This window comes from Penicillium atrosanguineum, assembly GCF_028827265.1.
Source record: "Penicillium atrosanguineum strain IBT 20685 chromosome Unknown utg000008l_segment0_segment0, whole genome shotgun sequence".
In the NCBI taxonomy this organism is placed as follows: domain Eukaryota; kingdom Fungi; phylum Ascomycota; class Eurotiomycetes; order Eurotiales; family Aspergillaceae; genus Penicillium; species Penicillium atrosanguineum.
Window position 1 is genome coordinate 1,593,260 of NW_026623140.1, and position 19,723 is coordinate 1,612,982.

At 52.0% G+C, this 19,723-nt stretch overlaps 8 protein-coding genes across 8 annotated transcripts; 4 read left to right on the forward strand and 4 right to left on the reverse strand.

Moving 5' to 3' along the window:
• Positions 1–696: 696 nt before the first annotated feature.
• On the forward strand, positions 697–3,571 carry hmt1 (putative vacuolar ABC heavy metal transporter (Hmt1); the record flags this gene model as incomplete). Its single annotated transcript, XM_056890161.1, has 3 exons — positions 697–1,041; positions 1,114–2,258; positions 2,317–3,571. The coding sequence occupies 3 exons, from the start codon at positions 697–699 to the stop codon at positions 3,569–3,571; spliced, it is 2,745 nt and encodes a 914-aa protein (XP_056736652.1).
• A 449-nt stretch (positions 3,572–4,020) lies between these two features.
• N7443_010106 (Mth938-like domain-containing protein) lies at positions 4,021–5,001 on the forward strand (the record flags this gene model as incomplete). The annotated part of the gene is made up of 2 exons (XM_056890162.1): positions 4,021–4,681; positions 4,802–5,001. The coding sequence occupies 2 exons, from the start codon at positions 4,021–4,023 to the stop codon at positions 4,999–5,001; spliced, it is 861 nt and encodes a 286-aa protein (XP_056736653.1).
• Positions 5,002–5,211: 210 nt separating this feature from the next.
• On the forward strand, positions 5,212–7,082 carry N7443_010107 (alkaline phosphatase; the record flags this gene model as incomplete). The annotated part of the gene is made up of 2 exons (XM_056890163.1): positions 5,212–6,724; positions 6,778–7,082. 2 exons carry the CDS (start codon positions 5,212–5,214, stop codon positions 7,080–7,082), a joined length of 1,818 nt encoding a protein of 605 aa, XP_056736654.1.
• Positions 7,083–9,099: 2,017 nt separating this feature from the next.
• Positions 9,100–10,503, reverse strand: utr2 (putative cell wall glucanase (Utr2); the record flags this gene model as incomplete). Its single annotated transcript, XM_056890164.1, has 3 exons — positions 9,100–9,854; positions 9,909–10,346; positions 10,398–10,503. 3 exons carry the CDS (start codon positions 10,501–10,503, stop codon positions 9,100–9,102), a joined length of 1,299 nt encoding a protein of 432 aa, XP_056736655.1.
• A 2,256-nt stretch (positions 10,504–12,759) lies between these two features.
• N7443_010109 (acyltransferase family protein) lies at positions 12,760–14,055 on the reverse strand (the record flags this gene model as incomplete). The annotated part of the gene is made up of 1 exon (XM_056890165.1): positions 12,760–14,055. The coding sequence occupies one exon, from the start codon at positions 14,053–14,055 to the stop codon at positions 12,760–12,762; it is 1,296 nt and encodes a 431-aa protein (XP_056736656.1).
• A 359-nt stretch (positions 14,056–14,414) lies between these two features.
• Positions 14,415–15,982, reverse strand: N7443_010110 (uncharacterized protein; the record flags this gene model as incomplete). The annotated part of the gene is made up of 2 exons (XM_056890166.1): positions 14,415–14,789; positions 14,846–15,982. 2 exons carry the CDS (start codon positions 15,980–15,982, stop codon positions 14,415–14,417), a joined length of 1,512 nt encoding a protein of 503 aa, XP_056736657.1.
• A 640-nt stretch (positions 15,983–16,622) lies between these two features.
• On the forward strand, positions 16,623–18,523 carry N7443_010111 (glycosyltransferase family 2 protein; the record flags this gene model as incomplete). The annotated part of the gene is made up of 3 exons (XM_056890167.1): positions 16,623–17,087; positions 17,160–17,897; positions 17,951–18,523. 3 exons carry the CDS (start codon positions 16,623–16,625, stop codon positions 18,521–18,523), a joined length of 1,776 nt encoding a protein of 591 aa, XP_056736658.1.
• A 316-nt stretch (positions 18,524–18,839) lies between these two features.
• N7443_010112 (peptide-methionine-S-sulfoxide reductase) lies at positions 18,840–19,607 on the reverse strand (the record flags this gene model as incomplete). Its single annotated transcript, XM_056890168.1, has 3 exons — positions 18,840–18,873; positions 18,934–19,252; positions 19,334–19,607. 3 exons carry the CDS (start codon positions 19,605–19,607, stop codon positions 18,840–18,842), a joined length of 627 nt encoding a protein of 208 aa, XP_056736659.1.
• Between the last annotated feature and the right edge of the window lie 116 nt (positions 19,608–19,723).

The window sequence follows — 19,723 nt, forward strand, 5'->3', positions numbered from 1 at the left end:
ATTGTTGGGACTATTCCAACCCAGACTGTCGGGCACGAAGGCATACGCATTCTGGAAGTTCGATCGAGACTAGATTGTGATTTGGGTTTCGACGGAGACAAACAAACGAGGTGGTTATAAAGTCCGGTTCCGATTCCAGTTCCAGTTCCAGTTTCAGTTCTTGAAATCGAGTATGTGGATCCCTCTTTCTTAGCTGCAGCACCTCGCGCATCCACACCGTCATTCCCTCCTCTAAACCTTTATTCTTCATTCTTCCTCCTCCCTCGTGGCAAAGAGTTCGGAGCTGAAACCGTTACCTAAAGTTGCCTACTTGTGGGTGATTTTTGCCACGCTGAACCTCGTGACTTGTGGGGTATCCCTCCTGACAATCGCGGATCATAGATTCCATCCAGCTATCGTCCGCTTAAGAAAAAGCAACGAAAGTTAGGAACAAGAAAGAAAAAAAGGAAAAAAAAAAACCCTACGAACATTTGCATGGGATCGACAAGAGTTTAGATCTAAATTGAGATACTTGCAAAAGTTCACGGGTCGAAATCACGCCCTTTGCTCCCCGCGTCCACATTCCTCGCGTCGATCCTTCGTTCTCGCCATCCGAACCCGTCCTTCCCACCACCTTGACCCGGATCGGTGTTATGGAAATCTTTTGATCACTCTCTTTTTTCTCGTTCTCTACATCTGTGGGAGGAGTTGGTAATCATGGATCCCCACGCAGCTCTCGAGCTGCTGGAGTACCTGCGCACATGCTATCCGATCTTCCTCCTGCTTCTCTTCGTCGTGGCCTTTGTGGTCAATACCATGCTCACGGCGAGCAACTCTAGCAAACATGATTCTCAGCGAATGGGCCCTGGTGGTCGTCCACTGCCCAAACGCTCTCAATCAGGCCCCTTCCGCAAGACGCAGGGGTTTTCCAAGACCGTCAAACGAGTCTTCAACTGGCTCTCCGTGGCAGTGCTCGTGACCTATCTTGCGGATGCGACCATTTATATCACTCATGTGATGGTCGCTCGCTCCGAGCATTGGTGGCGGGGTCAGTCCGTCGTGGTATGTCACCTGCGGATTCTGGTCAAATTTGCCGGCTAAACGGGTAGTCAAAGCTAACTATCGAGTGTGCAGGTCTACATCGTCGGCTCATTTTTCGACTACGCCGTCTTACTCATTTCTCTACTGGATACCACCCCATCTCCAACACTCGCCCAGTTCGTCTGTTGGTCTGTCGCCATCCCCATCGAGCTAGTCATTCTTAGCACATCCATTACCCTCTACACCTCCGTTCACCATGAGCCCATCGTGGGAGATCCCGAGGGGGGCAAGCTCCGCAGAACCATCACACCTTGGGAATCTATGGAAATAGCCTCCAGCAGCGTCCGTATCCTCATCCTATTTATTCTCGTCCTCCTTTATGCCAGCAAGTCCATTACCACCAAGAGCCATGAACAGAAAGTTCACCGACCCAATGGTGTCAGTGAGTCCACTGGATTGCTGGATGCGTCTGGTGCCGAGCATGGTAGTGGCAACGGCAACGGCAATGGCCATTCCTACGGGTCAACAAATGGTGAAACAGGCTCCAAGACGTCCAAGCCAGCAGATCCTTGGGTGCGTCCGACGACCATGCCATCCACCAGCTGGTGGGAGTACCTCGGTGGCTACTCGCTCTTCTTCCCTTACCTGTGGCCCTCCAAATCTCGGCGCCTGCAGATCGTTGTTACGATATGTTTTGTTCTCCTTATTGCCCAGAGAGTCATCAACGTGCTGGTGCCCTATCAGGTTGGCCATATCGTCGGAGCGTTGACCACGGGCGAGGGCCAGTCGTTCCATGTCCCATGGTTCCAGATCTTCCTCTATGTTGTCTTTAGGTGGCTCCAGGGTGGCCAGGGTTTGCTCAGTTCGATGCGTTCCACACTTTGGATCCCTGTCAGCCAGTATTCGTATATGGAGCTAAGCACTGCCGCCTTCGAGCATGTTCATGGCCTGAGCCTAGATTTCCACCTGGGTAAGAAGACAGGGGAAGTTCTATCGGCTCTGAGCAAGGGCAGCTCAATCAATACCTTCTTGGAACAGGTCACTTTCCAAGTTGTCCCGATGCTGATTGACCTCGTCATCGCCGTGGTATATTTCTTGATTGTGTTCGACGCTTACTACGCTCTTGTGGTCGGTATTTCTACCTTTGGTTATCTCTATGTCACCATTCGCATGGCTCAGTGGAGAGCGGAGATCCGGAGACAGATGGTTAACGCGTCGAGACAAGAAGATGCTGTCAAGTAAGTTCTCCCGGTTTCAAAGTACATTCTGAGCGACGTGCTCACATATTTGCCTCAGGAACGACTCGATGGTTTCTTACGAGACGGTGAAATATTTCAATGCAGAGCAATACGAATTCAACCGCTATCGCGGCGCTGTGAACGACTTCCAACAGGCCGAGTACCACGTTCTGTTTTCACTTACTCTGCTCAACACCTGTCAAAACACCGTCTTCATGATGGGTCTCCTTGCTACTTGCTTTATCTGTGCCTACCAGGTCTCGATCGGCCAGCGTGACGTAAGTGCGTTCGTTACCCTGTTGACCTACATGGCCCAGCTTCAGGGTCCCCTGAACTTCTTTGGAACTTTTTATCGCTCTATTCAGTCCGCCTTGATAAATGCTGAGCGTATGTTGGAACTGTTCCGGGAGCAACCTACCGTGGTAGATGGCCCTCGCGCTATGCCGCTTTCTATGTGCAAGGGTGACATCCGATTCCAAAATATTGAGTTCTCCTACGATTCACGGAAACCTGCTTTGAATGGGCTTACGTTCCACTGCGAACCAGGCACCACCACCGCCTTGGTCGGCGAGTCGGGTGGAGGAAAATCAACAGTCTTCCGGTTGTTGTTCCGATTCTACAACTCCGAAAGGGGTCATCTGCTTGTTGACGGACACGACGTGCAAGATCTTACTATCGACTCTGTTCGCAAGCATATTGGCGTGGTGCCGCAAGACACCGTTCTCTTTAACGAGACGTTGATGTACAATCTGAAGTATGCGAACCAGGGAGTTACCGACGAACAAGTCTTTGAGGCCTGTCGTGCTGCCAGCATCCATGACAAGATCTTGGCATTCCCCGATGGTTACAACACCAAGGTTGGAGAGCGTGGCTTGCGACTTAGTGGTGGCGAGAAGCAGCGGGTGGCAATTGCTCGGACCATCTTGAAGAATCCTCGCATTATTCTTCTGGACGAGGCTACCGCAGCACTCGACACCGATACTGAAGAGCACATCCAAGGAGCTCTCTCCGCACTCTCTCATGGCCGTACCATGTTAGTGATCGCTCACCGACTAAGTACGATCACTACAGCGGATCGCATCCTAGTCTTGAATGAAGGCCAAGTTGCCGAGAGTGGCACCCACGAAGAGCTCCTAGCCCTGAAAGGCCGATATGCCAGCATGTGGCGCAAGCAGATCCGGGCCCAGAAGGCCGCAGCCGAAGCTCAGGTTCTTCAAAACCGGGCAGAGCGGATTCGCAATGCCACCAACAGCGATGACAGCTCCAGTCAATCGGACGAGGACCGCAACAATGCCGCTCGTCCGGCGCACTAAATTGCATCAAACACGTGTACAGTCCCAGCAACACCCATTTTCCTTGTCATATCGTTCGATGTGTGCATATGCTTTACATACTCTTTGTCCGAGGACACTAAAAGTCTGGAGGAAGTAATGTGATCGGAGACAGCAAGGACGGAATGAGTCATGGGTTGTTTTTGCTTTATTTTCCCCTTGTCTTTTCTCTTCTCTTTTCGGGTCCTGTTTTGGTGCGAGGTCTTCTGATTTTTATTCCTTCATTTGCGCTTGCGGCGTTTGGGGCTTCACGACGCGTACGACCGTCATTTCTCCATGTCCTTGTTTCATATCAACCGAGCACCACGGCCGTGGTTGGGACAACTGGAAATACAAAACTAGATTAATCACTAGGGTCGCGGAGACGGATATACTAATATAAAGGACATTCGATGATTTGTGCGAAGTAGATGGTGTAGATGGAGATTGAGATGGAAGTAGACTATGATGTAGTCGTGGTTGCCAAGCCTAGCCAGCTCTTCGACTTTCTCTCCCGCAACTTGCATTGCGGCAAGTCTACCACCACCAAGTCACAGCAACTACAAGCTCTCTCTCTTCCAATGAATTCCCCCTCGCCTCAACTCCTCCGTGCATTGCGCACTTCACTCACCAATGCACCGCGCTCCTTCCGACTCGGTGTCAACGCCTCCCGGCTGCCTCGCTCCTTCAATGCCTCGCCGTGCGCTCCGCTTCCATCAACACGCCGTAACAATGGCACTTCAATCCGCCCATCTCGTATGATCCCGCGCTCTCATTCTCACAAGCCCGTTAGCCATGATCGAGGCCCGGAGTCCGACGAATCCACCCAAACCGACTTTGCCGCACTGGACGTGCTGGGCAACATGCCCGCCCCCTCGACCGCCGTGGACGCCACCCTCGACTCCGGATTCCACCTGAATAGCGGCGTCAAAATCAGCGGTGGTGATGCCGTGATTCTTGTGGGCGGAGAGGCATTCGCATGGCGACCGTGGAAGACCGTCCAGGGCGCCGCGAACGACCGCGAGGCCAAGGCGTCTATGATTAATGCCAAGGGCCAATTCGAGATCGACGAGGCCGCTTGGGGTCTGCTGAGTGCTGTTTATCCACGACCGGGTACGTAATAGTTTACTCCCCGCGAGGTGGTCATGGGTTGCCTGGGATGGGTCATCTGGCCATTTGTTACTTGTTTTTTTGCGGGTAATTATGGACACGCGTTGCTGACATTTTGGACAGATATGCTCATCCTTGGTCTAGGCGCCTCAATGTACCCTCTTTCGCCGGAGACGAAACGTCACATTAACTCGCTTGGTATTCGGGTCGAGGTTCAGGATACCCGGAATGCGGCTGCGCAGTTTAACATGTTGGCTACGGAGCGCGGTGTCAATGACATTGCAGCGGCTCTGATTCCTATCGGATGGAAGGGTCGATTGTAAATTGTATGGGCATATTTGTTCTGGCCTCATTTAGTCTGTATGTATCTTATTGAGCTAGTTATAGTTATTTGTACAATAGTGGAATGCAAAGGGTCCAAGTCATATGACATCTGGCTATCTTATCTTGGCCGAGTCCGGATTCGCTCCACCCAACCTCTTTGCTCAGAGCTCCTGTACTTGAGCACCACTCGTTTCTACAACTTTGCACCCATGGCTGGAGACGAGCCACTCCTGGCCGCACGGCCATCTTCCGAACATTCTATTCAATATGCCGAAGAAGAAAATTCCCTGCTGACCGGCGCTCGGGCTCCCCATCGGCAAACACGACGGGGCTGGGCCTTTTGGAGAGAGGTCGGAGTTTTCGCATGGGCAATTATCGCTACGATTCTCGTCATTGTCCTAGCTGTGGTCTACCAGCACGAATCTGCCAAAGGCCACCATGAGTCACGAAATAACTGGGGTCCGGGCGGAAAGCCGACTGGCAAGCGGAACCTGATCTTCATGGTTTCCGATGGAATGGGCCCCACTAGTCTTTCCATGACAAGGAGCTATCGCCAGCACACTGAGGGTCTGCCTATCGACGATGTTCTGGTTCTAGATAAGCACCATATTGGTAACTCACGGACACGCTCTAGCAACAGCCTGGTGACGGACTCGGCCGCTGGTGCGACTGCCTTCTCCTGTGGCTTCAAGAGCTATAATGAAGCTATTTCAGTTACCCCCAATCACTCTCCTTGCGGAACTGTCCTCGAGGCTGCCCACTTGGCAGGCTACAAGACAGGTCTGGTCGTCACAACACGCTTGACTGATGCCACCCCGGCTTGCTTTGCTGCCCACGCCAGCCTGCGACGGTATGAGGACAGCATTGCCGAGCAGGAAGTTGGTGAGCATCCTCTGGGCCGGGTTGTTGATCTCATGATGGGCGGTGGACGATGCCATTTCCTCCCCAACACCACAGACGATAGCTGCCGTGGCGACGACCGCGATATTGTTGAGGTTGCGTCCAAGAACGGCTTCAATTATCTCTCGGATCGGGCTGGCTTTGATTCTCTCAATGGTGGCACCGATGCGAAGCTGCCTCTTTTGGCTCTTTTCGCGGACAAGGATATTCCTTATGAGGTCGATCGCCGCTACCAGAACGACAAGTATCCCTCCCTGGAGGAAATGACTCGCACTGCCTTGACTATTCTGAGTGAAGCAACACGCGATAGCGAACAGGGTTTCTTCATCATGATCGAGGGATCGCGCATCGATCATGCTGGCCACGGTAACGACCCTGCTGCTCAGGTGCACGAGGTTATGGCGTACGACAGGGCATTTGCGGCTGTGCTGGAATTCCTGGAGAATGACACGACCCCTGGTGTTGTTGTGAGCACTTCTGATCACGAGACTGGTGGTCTGGCTGCTGCGCGTCAACTTCACAAGAGCTACCCCGAGTACCTCTGGCTGCCCGGCGAATTGGCCAAGTCCAAGCACTCAAGTGAATATGCCGGTGCCAAGTTGACTGAATACCTCTCCGGAACGGGCAAGGACGACAAAGAGTCCAAGCAGCGAGACTACATTCGCAAGACCTTGTTGGAGGAGGACCTGGGCATCACAGACGCTACGGACGAGGAGGTGGAAAGCGTTCTCCACCCTGACCCTCAAGTCAGCCCTACCTATGTCTTTGCTGATATCGTCAGCCGTCGAGCCCAGATCGGCTGGTCCACTCACGGCCACTCAGGTAAATCTTCCCCAACAGACCTATTCTCATACCCATACTAACGGTTTATGCAGCCGTCGACGTCAACATCTACGCTTCCTCCTCCCAGGACGCCTGGCCCTTGATGGGAAACCACGAGAACATCGAAGTCGGTCACTTCCTCGCTGACTACCTAGACCTCGACGTTGGCGCAGTTACCAAGCGCCTCCAGGCCTCATCCTACTGGACGGCCTCCGGCGAAGAAACCACCGACCAAGAGAAGTACAGCTGGCTGGGTAACCCAGTAGGCTCGGACGTCCGACTTGAAGGCCTGGATACCTACCATGGCGACTTCCGCAAGCGATCCACCGACGAATGTGGATGCGGCGAACTCCACTAAGCAATGCATCCTGCTCCTGGCTTGTTATTTACATGACACTAACGGATTCTGGCGTTGAACTACCCTGGGCGCTTGTTTGTTTTTGAATTTTATCCAATCTACTGCTCTGCATATACAAGCTGCACATCAATGTAACTTAAAGCATTAGATGAAATTTTCCATCCACGAACTTCTAAAACACCCGACGATAGATAACCCACAAAACTCCATTTTGGACAGGGACATCAGAGTATCATCTCCCCAACCTCCGATATCCCAGGTAACCCCCTTTCACGACACTCGCGACAAACATCCTCTCTGTTATGCTCCCACTGCACCACATTCGACCATCCGATCAAATTAGATCTAAAATCCACGGACCCGTCCTTCTTCAGCTTCACGTGCGGCTCGCAGCCGGACCCGTCGAATGGGATAGCGTATCGGCGGCGCTGTTCGGGATCGTTGATACGCTGTAGTTGGTGATAGAGGTGCTCGCAGAAGGTCTGGACTAAGAAATGGCAGTGGCCGCATTCGTAGTAGTGAATTCCCCGGTAGAGGCACATATCTTCAGCTTGTGGAAACGAGTCGGCGAGGTAATGATGTTGATATAAGGGCCAGAGGAGGTAGCCCGACTTGACGACGGTGGGTTACTGGAACCAGGTGGAGGTCCGCTCGGAAGATAGACGACAGCCAGGGAGCAATGGACGGGAAGCTAACGGCTGGCCGACGAGACAATAGATGTATTCTCCGACGGTATAGGCGGCAAGCAGGGGAGGGATCGATAGAGAATAAAGGTTGTGCTTGTGTTTTTCAGTACGATACTCAGGCGACAATGTGAGCAATTGACGTAGCTGCCAGAAGAGACAGAAGAGCTCCTTGAGCTAAGAGCCGCAGGTAAATCCGTGGGTTTGCGATGAACATCGTGAGATGGCGACTAAGCGGTTGTGTACGTATGTTGAAAGAAGCCATAGTACGGTGACAATGTAAGTGTGCCAGCTGCGGCCGATGTCTAGCTGCAATAGGTATCCATCTGCAATTGCCGTCTAGCAGTAACAGCTGTGTCAGACAGGATTGTCGCCCGGTCTATGACCCCTATAGCGATCTTAGTGTGTGAGCAAGCTAGGCTGAATACATCTTCATCACTCATCAAGCTCATATTGCCACTACTCGGTAGGCTAAAAACGAGGACCAAGGAACAAAGCGAGATAGGACGTTCAAGCATTCCGAGACAATTCAGCGTATCATCAAACAATAAAGAATCTCTAAACAAGTAAGCTCCCAACATCCATGGAGAGCCAGAGTATGCAGCGGCGCCACACCCTGAGATCCACAGGGATACAAAAGTACACCGTACATTCCAGCGAACGTTCCTCATGTCGCAGTGTCCACGTGGAAGAGGTGAAACAGTGGAGCTGGGGATACTGCCGGCCACGATTGAACATCCAACCAGGCAGGCCCATGTACCGCAGAAACCCACCTGGGAAACCCCCTGCATCATGACAAGAGCTTGAGTGCTTATCCTTGCCGGGTGTTTCAGCGATATCACGATCTACACATGGTATATTGCATAACCAAATCAACTTGAAATTGGAGGTTAATATTGAGATTGAGATTGTGATTAACATTGGAAGAAAAAAAAAAACAAAAACAAAACCGCCCATCATTACAGAACCCGAGCAGACGCAAGTCTGACCGGAATGGATATTTTCTGAACATGTGCAGGAAATTGGGCCTATTGGTGATAGAGTACAGGTGCGAGCATAAGCGGGACCAAGAAATCAAAGGCAACGAGCGTGGATGAAAACGCTCAGGGGGAATGGGGAATGGGGTAGCGTAAGGTATGGAAACATAGAGCGTGCGAGACAAACGTCGCACAGAGGTACAAGGGGCCAAAGACGGTGTTCATTAGGGTTGTCCAAGGATTTCAGTCAAAGATAGTGGAGAAATGAAAACGCAAAAGGTAGAGAATATAAAAATGTACTCGAACGAGTAACGGGATAAAATGTCTTCAGATCAGAAAATAGTACACCCACTACATCTACAGGGTCACCAAAACCACAACAGCCACCAAGACGGCAAAGAGCGAGCCACGCAGAACGCGCTCGTTCTGGTTGGGGGCGCTGTTGTCCTTGCTGGCGGTGGTGCCCTGGTTGAAGCTAGAGGAGGTGGTGCTGCTGCCGCCGGAGGAGCCATCGCTGGAGGATGTGCTGGAGGAGGAAGAAGTAGAGTTGCCAGCACCGCCCACGGCACCGCTGTTGTTAGTGGGGACGCTGTCAGAGCCAGTGGAGGTGGCGCTGCTGCTGCTGTTGGCACCGAGGGTCATGTCCAGACCGGTAGCACCCAGGGAGCCCAGGATGGTGGAGTTGCTGGTGATCTCAACGTCGGACTCCATGGCAGCCTCGGAGGTGTAGAGGTAGGAAGTGTTGCCGGTCGAGACGGCATCGGAAGGAGCCGAGTAGCACTGGACGTCGACCTGACCGATAGTGGCATAGTAGTAACCCTTGTCCTTGATGTCCTGGCTGTTCCAGTCAATCACACCGCCGGCCCAGTCGATGGTGCCCTCGGCGTTGCTAGCCTGGCCGGCGGGCCAGAGCGACATCTGCAGGCGGGCGGGGGTCTGGGGGAACTGGTAGCGGTTGGCGGTCTCGTTGAAGGTGTCGGACTTCAGCAGCGTGCGCTTGACATCACCGTCGACGATCCACTGGACCTGATCGGGGGTCCAGTCGATCTCGTAGGTGTGCCAGTCATCAAAGGTATCAGCGTCAGTCACGGAGGCGTTGGCGCTGTTGTGCCCTATTCAATTGAGTCAGTCTTGCTCTCTGCAGTCTCATCGAGGAGCCCACTTACAGTCGAGAACACCTTGCCAGTAGTAGTTGGTCTGGACAGCGGTCAAGTCGGCGCCGACCCACTCGTAGTCGATCTCGTCCTTGACATCGGAGAGCAGAATGAAGGCAGTCACAACACCCTTGCCGCGGCTAGACTTGATTTTGCCGGAGATCTTGCCGTACCAGATGTAGTGGTTGTTGGCGAACAGGGTACCGACAGAGTTCTTGGGCATGGTCATGACCAGGTTGTTATCCTCAATCTTGGGGAAACCGGAGTAGGTCCAGTCGGCCTTGCTAGCATCGCCGAGGTACTTGGTGTTCAGGATTGAGTTGTCCAGGTTCTCCCAGGTGTAGGACTTGTTCTCACAGACGGGCATAGGAGCGCAGGAGCCAACGGAGAAAGAAGCTTGGGGGTCGCAACCGCCGAGGCAGTATGCGCCAGTACCGCACTCGCCATACTCTTTGGTCAGGTTAGCAATCGCGTCGCACATAGAGGCCAGGGTTCACTCACGGGAGCAGCAGGGCTTGCTCTCAGGGCACTGGCTGCTGGAGCTGCAGGTGGTGGTGGCGAGCGCAGTAGCCGACAGGGCCAGGAGGGCAGTCACGAATCGGACCATCGTGAGATTATGTGTGGGGGAGGTATGTGCGAGAATCAAACCGAATGTACAACGAAGTTTGAAAAAGGACCACAGATGAAACGAAGGACTGTGGGAATTAAGAGATGATAATCAACGAAGGGCAGCAAGTGAATGTCGGCAAGTCACTGCTATGGGCGATGAAGAGGAAATCGGGGAGTGGAGGGGGGGAGACAGGGACCTAAAGAGGGTAATCCCATTACCAGTAGGGGTAAACAACCAGGGAACTGAGCGGGCGGTGCTAACCGGTTTGGGCCGGGTTGGCTCCGATTGCCCTTTGTTTCCCCCTTTGAGTCCCGTCCCAGGCCCTGATCTCCCAGGCCCTTATCGCGGAGTGTGGAGACGAGTCCCTGTCTGTGCACCCTAGTATTTTATCCCCTATACGCGTATTTTACCGATCCCATTTTTCTGTTCCTCTCTGTCCTGTCTGTCCTGTCCTCTGTTCCCCTGGAATTGTGGAAAGAGAAAAAGTGGGCATCAAAGTGACAAAATGTCTCATTTCCACCGTCATAGATGGGCCAATCCCAAGGTTTGGTTAGCTGTAATTTTTTTTTTTCTAATCTATTGAACCTAAGGCACGGTAGCGGCGCTGGCCGTTGGTTGACCTGAGACATTTGCCCCAGGCGTTTGCCCGAATGAGAACTGCGTTCCAATCCTGGGACAATTCTTATACTGGACACCATCTGTGAACACGGGCGCGCGGGACGATCGTGCATTGAGCCTCGTTTGTATCGTCCCCAGGTATATCATCTAATTAAAGCTACTGTACACACTCTTCGGCTCTAATTGTATCAATTGTATGTAGTAGGCACAGCCAGACCCAATTTGCCACGGCCCCTGATAAGGAGACCGGCATTAGCCGACCAGGCAGTCACAATTACTCCAAGTAATCTCCAGTAATCTCCAGTAATCACATTTCAGCCCCCAAAACCTGGGCGCCAACATTTGCCTCGTAAAAAGCCGGACCGAGGGCTCGGCACCAAGAACACGAGAACCCAAGAAGACAAGAACAGAATGCTATGACCAGGAGTCTTGGAAAGTCGAATACAGACCGCACCGCACCTACCTGAAGGAGAATGCCCAGGCCGGGAAACTGCAGCAATTTGACGGTGAGAACGAGGTGCCGATCCAGTGCAACGGAACCTTGTTCACATGGTGCTGGCCACTCCGCGCGCGTTGACAGGCCTCCACTCCGGAGCTATGGCGGACCTGCCCTGCTGATCGTCGGGGCGGTGTCTACAACCAGGGGGACTGCCAAGCGTTTGGCGAAGCAACCACTGCTATTCTTCCAGAAGGAATGTCCGGGAGATCTCTGTTGACCTTTGTTAGAGTCCCGGCCTCCGCGTCACTCAGGTGCTGCCAGCAAGGGAGGCTGACGCGCGGTCGTGGCACTGACTCCCTAACCCGTGAGCTTCCCATGCGTCATTTCGTATGCATATGCATGATTCTTTCAATATTCGAATGCTTGGTGACGCAGGTACATACAGTGTGTGTACTGTATGTGCAGTACAACCGGTGTCTCCAATGGCATTGCAGCGACCGAGCCCTATTTCCTATTCAGGTTAGCGTCAGCCAACTGATCTGGGAACTACAAGGGTGGAAGTTTCACAGGGCGTAGGGTGTTGATCCATCGATATAATTTCACTGTAAGTTGTAATCACGTCAATGAATGATTCGATTCGATAGATTTTCCTTCACATGAGCTCAATAGCTTGAACCGGTTGCGCAAAAGCGTTCTTCTCATGGAAGCTTGCAAAGTAGGTGCAGAGTGATGTCACATTTTCGGCTTGAGATAAGAATATAAAGGGAGCCCCTTGTTTGTGGCAACCAGACGGTTTTGTCGCATGCCAAGACAATGGTCGATCTCATGGGCATCTGAGATGGCTGGTTACAGATCGACGCTTGCCCGGAGCGGAAGGTGGTCTGTTTGGATACTGCAATTCGAACAATCTACATGCCAGAAAACTGCCCAGAAACCTTGATTCCAAAATGTTCCATTTTGGGACTCTGCGATCTCTATGTCACAAGCCACATAAGTCAAGGCACCTAGCTAGCAAGGATTGGGAGTGTGAGATGTCACATATGTTTCCTATGTTTACGAACAAGTGCCTTTCAAGGTCATGTCTTGCATTTCCAAGGCTCCGTTACATGAACATAACCCATGGGCATTGTAAATAAAATAAATAAATAAATAAGCAAAAAACGTGTATTCATCAAGTGTTCCAATTCACCCAGATTCTACCTAGTAAGCCATCTATCAATTTTCTTCGCACCCCGTACACATCGCTCGTCCACAAAACGGGTATACAGATCTGCGACGTAAATATTAACGGCAGACATTATTATATACCCCACAAGCCATGTAAAGGCAAAGGGCACCGTGAATTCACTTGCTGCCTGCGTCCCAGGATATGCCTCTCTGGTAGCAATATACCACAAGAAATTCCTTACCGGATCGCGCACAAGATGGTAGATCGACTGATGAACCAAGTACAGCGAAAATGATATCCTGCCCAGATACTGCATGGGCGCAGAGTTTAACGGATTTTGCAGACGAGGCGATTGGCTGATCGCGTAGACGACAAGCACTGCGCCCACTGTTTTCCAGCTTTTGCTCATAACCGCCCAGTCATTCTCCCAGCGGGAGGATTCGACGAGCTTCAGGAATTGGTATCCCGGTGGTAGCTCTCCGTCGTCACCAAGGCAAACCAGATAAATCCCAAGAACGAAGCAGAAAGCGGTTCGGACTGTTGAAAAGTCGATGGACTTGATACTCGGCGTCCACGAGTAATAGGGCAGTTTCGGCTCGCCGTCTTCTGCGCGTACACCGGACAAAAGACGCGTTTCAGCGAGATAGAGACCGGTTAAGAATGCAAAGATGTCCCAAAGTCCAAAGTAGAACCAATATGCCATCAGTGCGGCTAATGCTAACCTGCGAAGCTGCGGCCTCCAGAATGCCAATCCCAAGACGGCGAGGTAGACAACACACGATCCCCGGAACTCCAAAGGCATAGTCCACAACTGACCGTTGAGTCCGGGATTCCCTTGGAAATTCAAGATATTCATAATGTCCAGCATGTAGCGAAAGACAAAAGTGACATGTAGCCACGGTGCAGTCCAAGGTTTCCGACCCCACACGACCTCATCACCAAAGCTCCACTGGTAGATATTACAGAAGTAAAGGACCTGTGAGATGGCCGCGATTACAAAGACAGGCAAGTAAATGCGGAACACACGGCGCGTCACAGCAGACGACAGCCGGCGCACAAAGTCAGCGGTGCTGCTATTTCGCAGTCGAAGAAGATTGATTGAGATGGCATAGCCCGAAATCACCAGGAACATCGGCACCATGGCGTGGGCTGCAAATATGAGGCGAATTGGAGGTAGCTGGAGTAACCGCCTGTTTTCCTCTGGTGGATCGGCCCAGAATGAATTAAAAGCGTAGTCCAAAACGCCGCCCATGAAGTAGTGATCTGTCGCGACGATGGCCGCTGCGATACCACGCAGGCCATCCAGCCAGGTGGTGCGATCCATAGCTCACAGTGACATCTGGAGGCTGAGGGAAGAGAGAAGGGGAAAAAAAAAGGGTCAACCGGGAGGAATAAGCAGCTGAGCTAAAACTTGCTATAATTGATTAGCGCTGTCTCAGTAAATGAGTGGAACCGGGCACTCCCCCGGTCGATTACGGGCCCTGAACATCCACAAGTGGCCCACACGGCCAATCCCTTCTGGATCTTGGGGAAACAAGGAAGATGTATGGACTGGTTCCTTCTACTGGGGATTTTAAAAATAATTCATGGCTGTGGAGGCTTGTAAGACTCCATATTCGAAACGGGGCCGTTATTAAGCATATTTTGATCGCTCTACTCTATATACACTACCACTACATTAATCTATTCTTGGCATTCCCAATTTTCCACTCGTCGAGGCAACCAGCCGCTGACCCAGGGTAGACTCGTCTGACGGCGTGAGTCGGTCTCGGGGATTCCGTTGCCTAGAAGTAACATGCTGTCCATCTTGCATCGGTCTTCGTAGAAGGACCATTGTACGCACTCGGACCAGGCCGTGCAAGCGGCTTCGCACGCATCCACAGACTGCCAGGCATTACGCCAGACATCGGTGGATTTGACGGTGCTGGGCGGTTGGATGTCCTTTGCGACGCTGGACTTGATCTCATACTTGGATGACCAGTTATCCCACCACTCCACGCGGGAGTGCAGGTATGGGGCGACCAGCGCCTTGTAAATATCACGGAATCTCAAGGGGCCCTACAGAGTATTAGTATTCTGCTCTGCTCAAAGTGTAAGATCGCAGGGTGACAAACCTTCTCAAAGTTCCAATCCTGCTCTAGATTATAGAACCTCGCCACATCCTTGCTGTGCGTGTGATGCCAGCTGTATACAGGCTTGCACCAATTGGCCTGCTCGTACCATGTCGACCAGTGCGACTCGGGGTTGAATCCATAGCGGAAGCGACTGTCGCCAGTAGTCTCGCCGAACTGAACCCCATATTCTTTTAGTACATGGCCCAGGATGTGATCTCCACAACCGTGGACTTCTGTAAATTCTTCGAACCGCTCTACAATAAGCGGGTCCTTGCCAAAACTCTTCTCCCATGCGCCTCGTGAAAGTGCAAATCCGGAGCCACCGTGGGCGAAGTAGTCGCCATGAATCCAGGCCAGGCTGCCTAGATACCACGGCTCGGCGTGATCGAATTTCTCCAGGTGGGGCAGGAGGTTGGGAAGGAAGATGTAGGAGTCGTCTTCCATGAAGATATACCACTTGGCGTCGGGTTTGCTGAGGCCTGCGTGGCGGACAATGGGCAGGAACTTGTACTTGTCGAGCTTCCAGCCGCCCGGAGGACCAGCAGCATCGCCGGGCACGTTGGACGATTCAGCATAGTTCTGGCGCGACTCGTAGTCTTCTTGTTGCAGGTACGGTTGGAAAGTTTCAGAGTTCCGCACCTTCTCGGTGGTGTTCTGTAAGACGTCGATGATTTCCCACGAGCCGATGGTCTCGGGATAATCAGAGTAGAGAAGTACATTGTCGGGATTGATGCGCTTGGGCGAGAGAGTAGTTGCCAGATGAATGGGAACCCTCTTCCACAGAACAGTGGCACCAGTCTTGAACATAAGAACCACATCATCCGTAGTCAAGCCGGTTTGCGGGCGTGGAGAGCTAGAACTGCCGGGCGAGGGCGGGCTCGACGGGACTATGGAAGGAACTGCCGAAGGAGCAACATGGTTGACCTCCTTGCTGTCGGTGTCCAAGTATTCCACATATGGCACGGGATCCTTCTGTCGCGACGACTCGACAACGAACGTCGCGGGCACAGCCGAAGCGGGGATCTCCCCTAGTGGACCTTGACGATCAAGTTCGAAATGATAAACGAAGATGAAGAAGGTCACCAGCATAATCCCCAGAGGGACTATGCGGTTGTCCTTGTAGAATGCGTGCTGCATGCTTGAAGATGGCAAAACCCATTCATGGTCCTCCACTCCTTTTTCTGTGAGCATCAACACGCCAAGGAAAGGCAGATGGGGCTCATCCCACGGCTGGATGCGATGCAACTCCTGCTGGCTCCACTAACGGCCCACTGTCTCACACGGATTTCAGGGTTTTCTCGTCTAATCCATACCTAGTCCCGTGGCGGACCCACACCGCTCCGGGTGTAGTCCATAATTAGATCGAGTTAGGCCGACTTAGTTCCAGCCCTAGATCGTCTTTTGCTCTAGCGCTGCTTATGCGGCTCCTTTTCCACAATGATCATTGGCGGTGTTGCAGAATTATACGAGAAGAAAGTCTCGTCTGCCGGGTAGACCGGAAATAGGCACCCTTTACGAGTCTAGCAAGTCGTCTGCTAGCACGAGCTAGTGGCCGCTAAGCTGACTGGTCTGACCTGAATAATGTGCCCATCTTGGCGGGTGGCCGCGCTTGGGGCTTGGAGAAAGTTGGAGGTCCGCCGGAGCCTTGAAAAAAAGAAAAACGCCCCAAAATCAATGGCTCAAGTCAATCAACATTCGTTTGCGCACTACTCTCGTTAATTCTTGTGCTTTTGATGATTATCCAATTCGTTAATTCCTCTTCTCCGTGAGTGTCGCCATGGACTCGTTCGACGAGAAGGTATATACCCCTAGCCGGTTCTCCATGTTCCAGCAACGGGGACCGGAAATCTCTCGCTTTCGCCAATTTCTTCATTTCGTCGGTTGCATTATCGTACTCCCTATTTACTCTATTATAACCGGCTATACTCGTCATCCATTGACGCTAGACGTTCTTTTGACCATCTTCGCTGCCGAGTACAATCGTTACACAAATGAAAGCCGTCGCCGACAATTACAGGGTCCTTCTCGGACTATGCAAGATCCTGAAAAAGCCAGTCATCTATCCGAGATTGCCAATCATGCTACTGACTGCATGGCCGCAATAGTCGGATACCGCGAGGATCCCGAGTTATTTGCCCGTGCTTTGGATAGCTATAAGCTTGCATCCGAATGCCGCTTCGTCCTTGTGGGTGTCGACGGTGATGATGTGCCTGACATGGAGATGGTTCGAGTGTTCCAAAATGTATGAAATTGCCATTAAAACAAAATAAGGGTTTCCAACTTTCGTGGCTATCAAGCTAATCATCAGAAACAGGTCTTCCCTCAAAACTCGGCCGTCATTCAAGTCGACGAGCCTTTCGGCGAGGTCGCCATGCGGACATTCGAGAAGATGTCAACTATTGACGGAAACTTGCAAGCTCCCGAGGCCTATATGGAGTCAACCATTGCACACTGCTGCCAGTTGGCCCGGGAGATCCTGGCCGAACACGACCTGAAACTAGGCCAGGCTGACGGCATTACAAAGCTATGCTTATTCCAACCCCATCTTCACAAGAAGGGTATTATGTTCACTGCGTTCATCTTTTCGATTGTCATTTCCGAGATGCTCGGCATCGAGTATCTGTGGTCATCGGACTCTGACACCATTATCATGCGTGATGCTCTTCGCAATACCATTGAAACTATTGCGGGTGATAAGAACGTTGGAGGAGCCAGCTGCGGACTGATTGTGCACAACGAAGACGATTCTGTGACTACCAAGCTCGGCAGTGTGGTTTACTGGTCCGAATTATATCTGACGCGCTCGACATCGACATCTTCTGGTACCAGCGATTGCCAAAGTGGCCCCAGTTCAGCCTTTCGGGTGTGTGCTCTCCCAGCTGTTTTGTATCCCTGGTATACTCAGACCGTACTGGGTCACCGCATGGTGGTTAACGAGGACCGCCATCTCACCACCAATCTGCTTATGCGCGGCTGGACTGTTACCTATGTCTCCGATACACTAGCTGCAACCGATACCCCAACAACCCTGAGCAGATGGATCATGCAACAGGTAAGTCTCCTTCTGTCTTTATCGGGAATCTGGGGTCCTAATGTTTCCAAAAGGTCCGGTGGAGCCGAGCAGGCCACATTGAATCCTTCCAACAACCAAAACTTTACCTCCTAACCAACCCACTCTTCTTTTGGGCCGCTATCAAGCGGGAATTCGGCCCTCTTCTCGGACTTTTGTACATCTTCTATTACCTCTTCACTGGCCGCTGCTTCGCCTACTTCAACTGGTACGACGTTGGTATCCGCATCGCCTACACGCTTATGTACAACTACACCCGCAACCCAGACCGCGGACCGTCCAATTCCTGGCTCTGGATCGTACCGGGTCTTCTGTTCTATAACATCCCATTGCCAATGATCCACCTTTGGAGTCTGATTACCGTTTTCCAAGATGGATGGGGAACTTCTATGCGCTCGACTTCCGAGTTGTCGAAGCGTGGACAGGCTTGGAAGCGCTGGAATGATCTTGGATTCTTTGTTGTATGGATGGGTGTTGTCGGTGGTACTGCCGCGAGAATGGCGGCGCACATGGCTGGGTGGGATGAGAGAAGTATCTTCCATGCCATCGTCTTGGGAATTGTCGTTCCTTCGGCAGTGTCATTCTATGGTCTGGTGATTCGTGGATGATTTCACGATCGATTTGCTTATACCCTCCTTATGACTTTGCGATTTAATATTCAGGCGTTTGGATGTTAGTAGACCGAGGTCTGTCAAAAAGACAACCGAGTCCAATCAGATACGAAAGACCATTAATAGAAAAAACATCTTCATTTACATCAAGACAATGTTCACAATCAAAAAAGAACTATACACCAATGAGTGTTCACCCTATGCAGAGGGCATTCAAATGTCGTTTCACATGCAGTGACCTTTTCTTCCGTCACGGTAACCAAATATTCCTATATCCCACAAGCGCAAGACTCAATCAAAATCTAGATTGAAGTCAATCGGAAAGAGGAGGGAAGTTGCGCACAAAGCTGGAAAAAGCGAATTAGCATCCACTTTCAACCTCCAAAGACAACAGGGAATCCACATACTGAGCAGGGCACTCATATCCAGTCGGGTTCTTGTTCAGATAGAGCTGGTGATAATCCTCGGCGTCCCACCACTGACCAGCAGGCACAACCTGAGTGGACACAGGCTTCTTGTACCACTCCTTGCTAACCTTATCCGTAAGATCCTCCGCAATCTTCTGCTGCTCCTCACCATGGGTGAAAATCACACTACGGTACTGGGTACCGACATCTCCACCCTGACGGTTCAGCGTAGAAGCATCATGCATGCGATAGAAGAACTCAAGAAGCTGGCGGTAGCTCACAAGAGAAGGATCAAAAGTCACCTGGAGAGCCTCGGCATCTGACAAAAAAAAAAAAAGCGGTTAGCTCGGAACGCGTCGAAGAGCTTCATTTCAGCTTGAGAAGTGTGCGCGAGACTTACGGCCAGTGTCGCCGCCACATACGGCGCGGTAGGAAGGCGAGGAGGTGTTGCCACCGCTGTAGCCGACCTTTGCGTCGAGCAGGCCCTTGCCGTTGCCAAAGGTCTTGCGGAACAGGTGCTCGACGCCCCAGAAGCAGCCTGCGGCGACGGTGGCTTGTTCGGTGGACATGTTGCGCGCTTGGGATTCTGGGCCCAGGGAGAGGATTGGAGAGCTGGTGGAGAAGGGGCGCAGGAGTCGTGAGAAGAGTGTTGAAGCCGGTGCGGCGAAGGACATCTGAAGAATTTCTGGTGGGGAACGTCCCAAGGAAAGTGGGGAAGGAGGAGCTGAGGCGACGTGATTCGGGAAAGGGTAGAAAGTCAAAGAACAGAGGATGTTCTATAAAGAGGATT